Source organism: Gymnoscopelus microlampas, assembly GCF_963454915.1.
Source record: "Gymnoscopelus microlampas genome assembly, chromosome: 8".
Lineage (NCBI taxonomy): Eukaryota > Metazoa > Chordata > Actinopteri > Myctophiformes > Myctophidae > Gymnoscopelus > Gymnoscopelus microlampas.
The window spans coordinates 48,393,228-48,405,324 of NC_139945.1; the positions used below are offsets into that span (position 1 = coordinate 48,393,228).

Below are 12,097 nucleotides of genomic sequence, written 5' to 3' on the forward strand. Positions count from 1 at the left end.
AGTCCACATAAACAGAAGTACAAGAATGCTTTGTACAAAGGACATAAACACTGCCAGTGCAGTCAGATAATGGGAAAACATACAGTTACAAAGTGCATATAAGGCAGAACATTGTTACATACAATAATGTTGGCATACTTGTCAAACACAGCAGACAATAATCATGGGTAAAGGAAACAACGCCTCCTCCAAATTGAGCGGCTTCCTATAATAGCTGATATTGAGCACACACACACACACACACACACACACACACACACACACACACACACACACACACACACACACACACACACACACGAACACAATAATACGTGCACTGAAATACACCGTAGCACACATAAATGTGCACACAACATCGATAAACACACTGTACATTGACAAGGACATTTACAACACACATACAGTACACATTGTTACACTCGCAGACAAAGATACACAGATACACCTAGAATAACACACACAGAATCATGTTTATACACATTCAAACTACTATACTGTACTACACTCACGCACGCGCGCGCGCACACACACACACACACACACACACACACACACACACACACACACACACACACACACACACACACACACACACACACACACATTCTCCTACGCGCCCACATCCTATTACTGCCTCAAAGTGCTTTGTTTACTGGGTCTCCAGGGGACCTAAAACACAAAAGCCCGTAGATGCGAGGTCGGACGCAATAAAGAGGCTGCAACTCCTAAGGTTAAATGTTTATCCATAGTCTTGGCTGTTGTTCCGTTTCCCTCGCTGCGCTCCACCATATGAAAACTGGCACGAGCCACTTATTAAACCAGAGCCGCACTGTGTCTCTCTCTGCGTGGGCAGCTTTTCTTTTTATTCCCAGAATGCCCTCCTCCACCTCCTCAACGGCATGTGTGTGGCGCTGTTGCGCCAGCCTCCTGGCTGCCAGCCGATCCCTGGCAGCACGCAACGTTTTAATCACCCAGCGACTTGTCGAAACAAGGCGGTTAAGAAAGCATCTCTTCTACTCGTTCTCATCCCCTCCCCTTCCGTGTTGCAGGGGTAGAGGGTGAGGTGGGAGAGGTGCTGTCGCTCCCACTACCCCTTTTGTCGCTCGTCTATTGTTCAAGTGATTGATTCTGCCGGGCGACAGTACGCCCTCCCCAATACCACCCCAGCCTTGGCACGCGCCGATAACCCCTGACAAACACCAATCAGCCACTGGCAGATTGAGAGCCTTTCACATGGAAAACAGCGAACGCCGTGGAAGGAAGACGGGCTGATGGGTTGTTAATTAGCTCTCAGGAAGTCCTGGGAGATGGGAGCAGGCAGAGCTGTGAGCAGCAGGGAGAAGAAAGAGAGAAAAAAGTTATCCCTGGGAGGCGGGCTCATTTTTTGGCTGTATGCAGCATGTGAGTGGGAGTGAGCAGCCTGCCATACACGTGCGCGCACTAGAATTTCAGGTGAAGTTCGAAGTCAGAACACGCGTGTGTCCTGTAATGTCCATACTACGTATGCCACCTGTTGTGCAACATCTTTGTTGGCAGGCAAGACGCAGTCGTATCCAACCAGCCCACACACACACGCACACACAGATAGACCCGGACACAAACAAACACACTCAGGTCCTTATTTATTGAGCTTATACTATTTTTGTAATCAATTATGTTTGTGAGCTTGTGTATGTAAAACATTGCATCCACTGGTGATTTACTCATATGGCATGGTAGCGGCTCAACTTGATTCGACTCTCCGAAGGTTGGAGCTGAAAAACTCAGTGTTATGGGATAATATTAGCTGAGAAATGTGTATTCTTAATGTCTCAGCTTTGAAGAACAATCCCACCACTATTGAGTACTCCAGGCCGACCTTATCAATGGATAGTAGGGGTGTGCCGATACACTAATTTCACGAAACGATACGATACGATATTTGGCTCACAACTTCGATACGATTTCGATACGATACGATACGCACTTTTTTTATTATGAAAATATATGGAGGAGAAAAAAAGAAAATGCAAACAAATAATTCTGTTTTTGCATTATTCAGACATGCAAACTTGTAGCTTTTCAGCTACAATAGCCGTTTTGAATCCAAATAGTATGACACCTGACCCGAAAAAAAAACATGTTGTCACTCTTTTCACTTCGGGGCCGTTTGCATGCCTGATTATTATGATTGTAAAAAAAAAAAAAAAAAAAAAAATTTTTTTTTCAAAAACAATATTTTTTTTTTCCAAAACGATACATATCGTCGCGAAAACGTATCGCGATATATCGCGGGACGATATATCGGCACACCCCTAATGGATAGGATATGAAAAGTTGGTGATGGATATTCAGCTGTCAGACAAACCATTTGATTGTTTTTGGGCAATCTAGCCTGCAGCTCGTTCAGGATGGGCATTGTTAGTGTGGTTAGGCATTGGTGGAGGGGGTTTAAGTTTAGGCATGGCTTTGGTGAGGTGAAGCTTAGGGTAGGGATCTGGGGAGGACGTTCAGAGTGACTGACGGCCTCCTTTACCCAGATACACGTGAAGACGGTGTGTTGGATTGTTATTTTCTGCAGTGACCTCTGTTTTTTCTTCACCTTTCATCAAGACACTTGAGGTGTGCAACAATGCTTTCAGTTACTGGGCAGACTGGACACAGAGGGTGACGCATTGTATTCATTTTGACAGAGTACCGTTTAAGGCTGGGCATTTAACTGAAAATATATTGAAAACTGATATTTAGAACCAATAACCAACTTAACCTTGCTCATGTTGGTTTTTTATAGGTTTTTTATTTATCATTTGTTTTATGTAATGTGTATCAACGAATCGACATGAAAAAAATCCAATACATCTTTTATAATCAACTAAATCGGTTAGTCTGATTAACCACATAGCCCTGTATTATATTTTGTTGTATAAAAAATTTAAATAGACAATCTACAAGCTCACAATGCAGCGCGTTGTGACGTGTTGTAGATCGCTATATATTCAATATGTATATATTTTTATAATTGTTCATTAATCGATATCGAGGCAATAGTTTGAAATAATCGTGATGTTGTTTTGATGTCATATCGCCCAGCCTTAGTACTGTTGTTCCGTTGTCACCCCCATCACTCCAGGCCTTGAATCGTGGTTGCCAAGGCGATGTAATGGCCCCTGCTCCTCTGACCTTTTTGCAGTGATGCAGAAGGTCAGAGTTTTTGCCAGACACAAAGTGCTTGAGTGTGCTCTCCTGTCAGCCTTCGCCCACTCTCTGTGTCATTGGCATTTACACGGAGGCATTGCCCCTGCCCATAATCGAAACACACATACACACTCAGATTCTGATGCTTTGTTGTCATTGCTTGCTGGTTGCATCACCAGGCTGTGATGATGAAGGCTGGAAAGTCTCCTCTCATCCCCTTTGTTGCGATCTGTCAAAATGATGCTCAGACTGTGTAATCGTCAGTGAAGAGACAGAAGTGTTGGCATTGATTGTCGGTAGTGCGCACCCCATAATAGCTGTAAGTTTGGGTTATTTAGTTGGCTTCGTAGTGCCGTATATTATGTAAATGAGGCTGTATCTGCCATCACTACTTCAAAATGGCTTACACAATTTAATTTAAAGCTGAACTTCACCAGTTTCCGTGTATTTTTTCACAGGTTTTATGTTGAATCACCGTACCGGTCTAAACACACCATTGTTCACTCACACATTTGACCTTACATTGTAAGAAATCTTATGTTTGTTTCCATTTTGTCCAGTCATTAAAACACCTCTGAAAGTACCTGTATAATTGCATCAATGTGGCTTAACAAAACTAAGGCATACACATTTGAATTTAATTCATAAAACAATCTTTTCTCAAGGGACTATTTTTGGTTCATCTTATTTTAAATGCTTTGAAATAATAGCAGCACATTAAAATGTAGTGTTGGATTACCATTTCAGTACAAGTTTCAAGCCCTGCCAAGTGATTTTTCATACTATACTGAAATGAATGTTGGCTTCCTTGAAGACCAATCAAACCCCAGTATGCCTTGTAAAGTGGTCATCAGTAATGTCTCGTATATGGTGAGTCAAAGTCAATGAGCTAAAGATGCCAGACCACCGTTATGGTCCTTTTTAATATTTCCCATGCAGCCTCGTAGCTTCCGTGCCTCTCCCTAATGCCTCATGCGGCCATTCTCAACCTGTGGGCTGGGGCCCACTGGTGGACCGCGAAGGTATTGCAAGTGGTCCCCAAATAATTGCCAAACAAGATTTTTATGTTAATATAACATGAATATTTGAAATAAATATAATGTAAAATAAATAACATGGTCTGAGGTTCCGATTCTACAAAATGTCTTCTAAATCCAAAAACAGTTTTCTGAAAAACGTATGTTGCTATATCGGTGCTTCTCAAACGTTTTCATGTCAAGTACCTCCAAAATTACATGTATTTGGCTGCGGACCTCCATCTGAAAATATTTTGTTCCAGGGACCCCCAGAAAAATATGTATATTTAACACATTGACTGCCAGAGTTAATTCCAAATTTACCCCCTTGACTGCCAGCGATTTGCGTGTTTTTTTGTTTTCTCTGTTTTCTCATTTAAATGCATTTAAGTTTCTTTTTCCCATGATTTTGAACACATACGACGATCGACCAGCAGAGCGCAGCAAAATGACACCCTCGATGACTCGCTGACTCGCCCCCCCCCTCCCTCCAGGCTCAAACAGTGAAAACAACATGAACCGGATGTGAATGTCTTCGACAATCTCTGATCGGCTTGTGATACGATGTGATACACGACGACGATGCCTGATCGTCACCCGGACCAAAGAAAATAAAAGGGGAGCTTTCCCTTTGTATTTTATAGCGTGTCCAAAAAAGGGGTTTTCTCTATTCTGGACGAAAATGACCGGAGAAAAACGATGTGACCCGGAAACGAATTTTTTTTTTTACATCCGGCTTTGGGTGAGTGTGACGTAGGCGGAAAACGAAAGTGATCATGAAAAGTAAACAGACCCGCGCGATCACAGATGAAACCAATGAAAATAGCTAATATCGAGTTAACTCGATGTAGGCACGCAAGCGATGGGATCCTAATATCGAGTTAACTCGATCTAGGCAGTCAATGTGTTAAAGATTCGCACAAATTTTCATGATAAAAAAATTTGCAGATCTACAGTACAAGTTCATAGCGCGGCACTCGGTGCCGCGCTATGAGCTTGTATATCTGCTATTTTTGAATAGCCAAAGTATTAAATAATGGTGTAAGTGGTTACACAGATGTGTTCCCGGTTTTAATGGGTTAAAACAGTGAAAATGTGGTTCTCATTGTGATACAGATAAATGGAAACTTAAATTATACTACGTTGGTTACATCGATCCAAGCCAGAACACGAACAGAATCGTCTGTCTGACTGATTGATCATTAAAATAAAATAAAACCGGCTCTGAAAATGCATAGGCTGCCGCGTTAAGTGGTCAGGTGGGTGTGCCGCGAACACTTTCAAGATTTTCAAGTGGGCCCTGATCCAGAAAAGGTTAAGAACCACTGGCCTTGGCCTAATGTACAGTATACGTCATCAAATGACTGTGACTTTCAGTTGGAAATCTGCTATTTCTTGCAAGGTATTAAATTAAGCTTAATACTATGTCGGTCCTGTGGAGAGTAGTTTTCCTCTTTCGTTCAATCTTGCTGTCTCGTTAACTGAAAGGCTTTGAGAAGCTCTTAATATCAGAGGCGAGTCCTGGAGTTGTGATGCAATGAGCACAAAACTGCACTCTCATCTCCATGTGCTAGACTGTTTACTGATATTATTTGAACAAATTCACCGTGTCAGACAAGTCTCTTGGTCACATATTATGGCATTGCTGGTCAGGAAAAGACGGAAAACGGAATTTCGGTTGAAAACCCTAGTTTTTATGAAACAGAGTTTCATCACTTTGCCAGCACTTTGGGAGTTTTAATTAGGGGATTGTTAACCCATTAAGGCCTGAAGTTCCGATTCTACAAAATGTCTTCTAAATCCTAACAGTGTTCTGAAAAACGTATGTTGCTATATCAGTGGTTCTCAAAGTTTTTCATGTCAAGGACCTCAAATGATATTTGGCCGCGGACCCCCATCTCAATATGTTGTTCCAGGGACCACCCAGAAGCAAAGATTTGAGTTAAAAATGTTTGTTTAAAAATATATATATATTCAAAGATTTGCATAAATTATCAACATTTAAAAAAAATTAGCAGATATATAAGCTCATAGCGTGGCACTAGGTGCCGCGCTATGAGCTTGTATATCTGCTATTTTTGAATAGCCAAAGTATTAAATAATGGTTTAAGTGGTTATCTGGTTACAAAGATGCGTTCCCGGTTTTAATGGGTTAAGCTGAGCCCAACTCTGCCTACTAATAACATGCTAATGCAATTAAGGCTGTATTCAAAGGGTTCAAAGGGTTTGATGAGCATTCGCCTGAGGAAGTGTGTTTGCAAGGCACCCGGGCCGGCGCTACAATATTCCCAAGTAGATCAAGAAAATGGAAATGACATTAAAGTGTTCAAGGCAAGCTGACGCAATTAACTGCCTTCATCACAGTCTTGCGTAGTTGCCAGACAATCGGAGATCTCTGCCTGCCGATACGTCTGGTGACATATTGATTCAATGCACATTTTTGTCCATTGATCATATTCTGCACAACATGTACAGTAGAGATGACATCTCTACATCTACAAATGTAGAGATGTCATCGACAGTCATCGACAGGGGTGGGGGGCTTTTATGACTGACAACTCTTTGACTGACAGAAATCCTACTATAATCCTACTATAATCCTACTATCCTACTATAATCCTACTATCCTACTATAATTCTACTATAATTCTAGTAACCTCTGTAGTGGTACGTGAGTGTAGTGGTACGTGAGTGAAGATACCCGGTTCTCCTCAGTGGCTGGACCAATTGCTCTGATTTTGCACACAGCCATTGACCATTACCATCTGAACGCAACTGTGAAGCCCGTTTTTCAATTTCATCAAATCTCAGCTTCTTATTAGCGTTTTTGTGTCAAACACTGTCGCCATGGTTACGGGGCTGCCCAGCTATGGGACGAACTGCCTCCCGGGTTGCCAGATCATGTGCGCATATCCCCCCACGGATGCGCTGCGCCGACCGGGTATGGTCTAGTAAAACATAATTTGCTAAGCCACTGCCAGCAATTTTCGAGTGTTTTCACTAACCTTTGAAAAATAACCTTTGAAAAAACCAAAAAAGTGGGCTGTTTTTTTTGCGATCACAATGACTCGCTGCTTCTCTACTTCACTGGGAGCCAAACGGTCACCCATAGGTGAGCGAACAGCGCCGTCTAGTGGATTCTTGTCACTTTCAGACTGCACCTTCGCAAAATATGACGAGAAATCTCGTCGTTGGCAGTCAAACTGTCTTGCCCAGTGACACTTGGACACGTAGACGGGGCGAGCCGCGGGTTCGAACCAGCAACCTTCCCATTCCCAGACAGCCACTATCCACTCCGCTCCCCACTCCACCCCCCAAATCAAAATGAACTTGATCATTTTGAGGTCTTGAATAGGTTGTATATAAATGCAAACACACAAAAACATAAATCTGTGTACACACACACACATGCATGAGCCCAATCTCACAGCCTCCCTCCATCCCCAGGTGTTTTTCCGAGCGGGGACCCTGGCCAAGCTGGAGGAGCAGAGAGACGTGCAGACCAGGAGGAACATCACTCTGTTCCAGGCGGGCTGTCGGGGCTTTCTGGCCAGACAGGCCTTCAAGAAAAGGAAGGTAAGAGGTCACTTTCATTTGGTGGATCTCATTCTTTAAGTTATTATTTTTTAAATCGTCACAGACACAAACATACGTGTGCGGCCGCAGGAGCACAGACGACACGACAAGTAACTAATGAATAATAAATAAGCAATAAATAAGAAATGAGCATGAATACATTAAAATAAGGAGTTTAATCTCGTCATGCCGACCACCCAAAAAGGGCAACAACAGTGATCAACATACTTTACTTGTGAAGGAATATTAATATCATGGGACTGTTTGAGGATGTATTTTATATTGCTACACATTTATTTCTCTCTCTCCATTTATATATGCAGTGTTTGTATGTACAGTATATGTATGTATATACATACACTAGAGAGAGAGAGAGAGAAAGAGAGGGAGAGAGAGATAGATAGATGGATCAACACCGATCGCACATTTGCCTTGATTGGTGGCCAACCATGTTTGACAAGGTGAGTTCCTGCCACTGTGAGGTCACTTGCAGTGACATTTCATAGTGCAGTGGTACTTCAGCTTGCACTGATTTCAATGTCCTCTTTATCCTTCCATCACTCCCCTCACCCAGTGCTGGGTGTAAAGACTAGGTCTGTGATAGTTAGAATCTGGAACTAGGCGTTCTTCTCATGAAGGTGAATTTGAGATTCATATATCATGCATCCTCCCTCTAGTCATGCACTCTCTACCCACTAGTCCATACTACCTACAGTACATCCCCACGACTAGTCTGTACTATCTCCATTAGTCTGTCCTACTTCCATCCACCCACTTTGGGAATTTAGTGTTCCACTAAACCAGAGAGGTTCATCTGATCAGAACATGCCCCCCAGGCAGTCATCCATCAATCCATCAGGTCCAAACGGTCTTGGATAGGCAAAGGCAAGAAAACCTTCAATTGGCGGCCCCTCAACCTTCTCACGTCAGTTCAATCGCCTCCTTATCGATCACTGGCTTGCACCTCCACGGAGTGAGTGATCCTCTTCCTGTCTGCATTTGCCTGCAGTGCCACCATTCCTCCCCTCAACACAGGGGGGAATTACAGTACTTACAGCTCCAATTCTCACACATTCTGAGAAGTAGCTGCCTTTCTTTTCTTTTTCACTCCCTCTCTCTCCTTTTCTCTCTGTCTTCTTCCTCTTAAAGTTACTGGTTTGGTTTGATCCGTTGACTTTCCATACACCCTCCCACCTTTTTCTTCACGTCATGGTCACTGCGAATGGCCATGAATTCCAATTCTCATTCACCATGGGAAGCAGCTGCTGGTTTTCTTCACCAGATTTGTATTTCATTGGCTGAAGGCAAAGCGTGCGTGCATGTGTGTGTGTGTGTGTGTGTGTGTGTGTGTGTGTGCTCTCAAGAATAGACCAATCACAGTTGTGTACGTACCTTGCCATGATGTAACTAGTCCAACAGATGAGATGCAGTATATCGCTCTGTTGTGCAGTTGATAAATTGATAATCCAAAAATAGTGTGTCATTGACTTCCATTGTATGATGAAACAGCTCTCAAAGTCACTCTTTTAGCACATAAACGAAAACAAACAAAGCTGATTCTGACAATATATATCACAAAACCCAGTATGGAGTTTGTTCTGAATAACGATATCATGTTGATTTAGCCATTTTCTGTGGAAGAAGGTAGGAAAAAGACTGGATTCGCAGATACGGATCTGGATCTTCAAATAGTAAACTTTTGTAAACATTTTCTTTAAAACAAACTGTACTGGGTTTTGTGATAAAGTAGTATATACTTTCAGAATCAACTTTGTTTGTGTTTGTTTGTGTGACTTTTATCACTAGGACTGCTGTTTAATTTAATCTATTTAATGTTTAATCGATTTTTGGATTCTTAGGGACGCATGGTTGAAAGTGGTTAATAGATAGATTTTTCATTTTAGTTTAGTTTTAGTTTGTTTTTAATTGTTTTTTTCCTAATTCAGTTAGTTTTAATTTGTTTCTAGAACGTATTTGGTTTTATTAGTTTTAATTTTTGATAATGCTAATATTTTAGTTAGTTTTTTATTAGTTTTAGTGTTAGTTTTAGTTTTTTTTACACTTTCGTCCCTTTTCAATCCTGCACCAAATAAACAAATAAGTCAGGTGCAGGATTGAAAAGGGCCACAGTAAGTAATGTGCCCCAATATTGGACCAAACAATATTCAGTTACAGATTAAGCTTATAAATAAATCGACAAAGACGAGAACTAAGGGCATTTTGTCTATCATTTCAGTTCGTTTTAGTTGGTTTTGCAAACACACAATACAGTTTAAGTTAGTTATGTTTTTTTTTTATTATCATTTTTTTTTAAATTTCAGTCAATTTTAGTTTTCGTTATTTTGTTAGTTTTCATTAACTATAATAATCCAGGTCAATGTCCAGTTTGCCGCTTGCTAATGTGCACTAGAGTGCTTCACTGCTTTCTCCACACAGCCATTTGATGAAAGACAGATTTTAAAACGCGTATTTGACTTTCTCAGCCTGGCCACATGGAGTCACGCCATTCACATGTCGACCACATTTTTTAATTTAGTTTTGTACCTTGCTCCTTCACTTTATCTCTCTCTCTTTCTCCATCCCTGTCTCCATCCCTGTCTTTCTCTGACTGTGCCCCCTGAAAAGGTTGGCAGTAAATGATAATGCTTTCATGTGTTGTGTTACTTCGGTCCTGTGTGTGTGAGGCATTTTCTTGTGGTCCATAGTGGAGTCAGAGCCTCCCCATCTCTTCATAACTACTCACATTTCTACTGCATTGTGACTCCTGCAAAAAGGTGTGTGTGTGTTTGTGAGAGAGTGAGGCAGACTGGGCATGGGTTTATGTATGTACATACTGTAAGGGAGAGTATAGTGTGTGCGTATGTGACTGTTTATTAGAGAGAATGTACGTGCACATTGGACTGTGTGTATGCCTGTATGGGACCTCCTCTGTGTGTGGAGACACACACACACACACACACACACACACACACACACACACACACACACACACACACACACACACACACACACACACACAGTGTGTGACTATTAGAGGCCTTGTCATAATCCCAGCTCAGTGGTGAGGGCTAGGAAGTGTGGAGTACAATATGGTGTGTGTTCTCTCACACACACACACACACACACACACACACACACACACACACACACACACACACACACACACACACACACACACACACACACACACACACACACACACACACACGCACACTAGTGTGCATAACGAACAGAAATATCGCAGCCCTCTGCTGACTGACAGACTCTAACGACGCTGGTAGGGATCTTACTGCAGTGTGTGTCCCCGTGTGTGTGTGTGTGTGTGTGTGTGTGCTCAATTGTTTTGAGAGAAATGTCAATTTTTGGGAGTGTCTGACTGAGTACATCTTGCTGTGGGAGTGTGCAATTGTTTTGTCAGTTATACATACAGTAGTACATACTCTGTTCAGGATCTACAGAAAGATTTCACACGCATGTGAACTGCTAGTTTGTGCGACCAGGGTCACACAGATGTGTGTGAGTTTCTGTGTGTGAGTGTAACATTTACTATATATATATTTGCGTGTGACTGTTTGTGTGTGAAGGGAGAGATTAGGCTCTGAAACCCTCTCCTCTAGTTTAATTCCCATGTCTGTTTGGGATTTTCTGCTGTGCTGGGCTCAAGGCTGCCGACTAAAATTACTTTTCAAGGACATTTGGGCTTCAATTTATTGTTCTGTCTCCCTTGAAGGACTCCTGTCCCACTCACTCTGAGTCATCATCTCCCGGCGTAAGTAAACAATTTCATATAATTGATGTACCTCAACATTGGGTCCACATCTGCCATGACCCTACCGCTTTTAGCAACTCGTTGCTAATGTGCTAAAAACAAGCGTGGTACCCTTCTTTGTCAAACACGGCCGGCATTCATGAGCGATTCTGGCAGAGTTTCAGACGCTGGACTTTGCCTGAGCCCCTGGGGCAGGGAAGGGGAACAAGGCCAGCACTTCATAGGTGCCTCTCAAACGCCGTCTGTGAGCCAAAATCCCAGTGCATAATGTAAGCCTGTGTACAGTGACGTCTCACATTTCTCCCAAGGTACAGTAGCCTTAGACTATTTGTGCTTTCACTTGGAATTAACGTGCCGGCCTTACAATTTCAACCCACAATGTGAACACTTGGAAACAAGTGAAGAGCTGAACTTGTTCATTGTTTTGATAAAAGTGATGGCTAGGAGCTGTGTGTGTGAACAATTGTTTTTTTTTTGTCTTTTTTGCCCACTTCTGTAAACAGAGGTAGGCTTTAGTCTCTTAGTATACGTCACTTGGGAGCTTTGCACTGGAAACTAG

The 12,097-nt window shown here is 42.2% G+C and overlaps 1 protein-coding gene across 12 annotated transcripts in view; it reads left to right on the plus strand.

The window, feature by feature from the left end:
- myo18ab (myosin XVIIIA b) overlaps positions 1 to 12,097 on the plus strand; it is a 149,984-nt gene that overhangs the window by 78,843 nt on the left and 59,044 nt on the right. For all 12 annotated transcript variants that reach the window (XM_084065291.1, XM_084065298.1, XM_084065299.1 and 9 more), the window contains one exon: positions 7,641 to 7,769. In XM_084065291.1, coding sequence (XP_083921417.1) covers positions 7,641 to 7,769 — 129 coding nt within the window. The remainder of the gene's footprint in view (positions 1 to 7,640; positions 7,770 to 12,097) is intronic.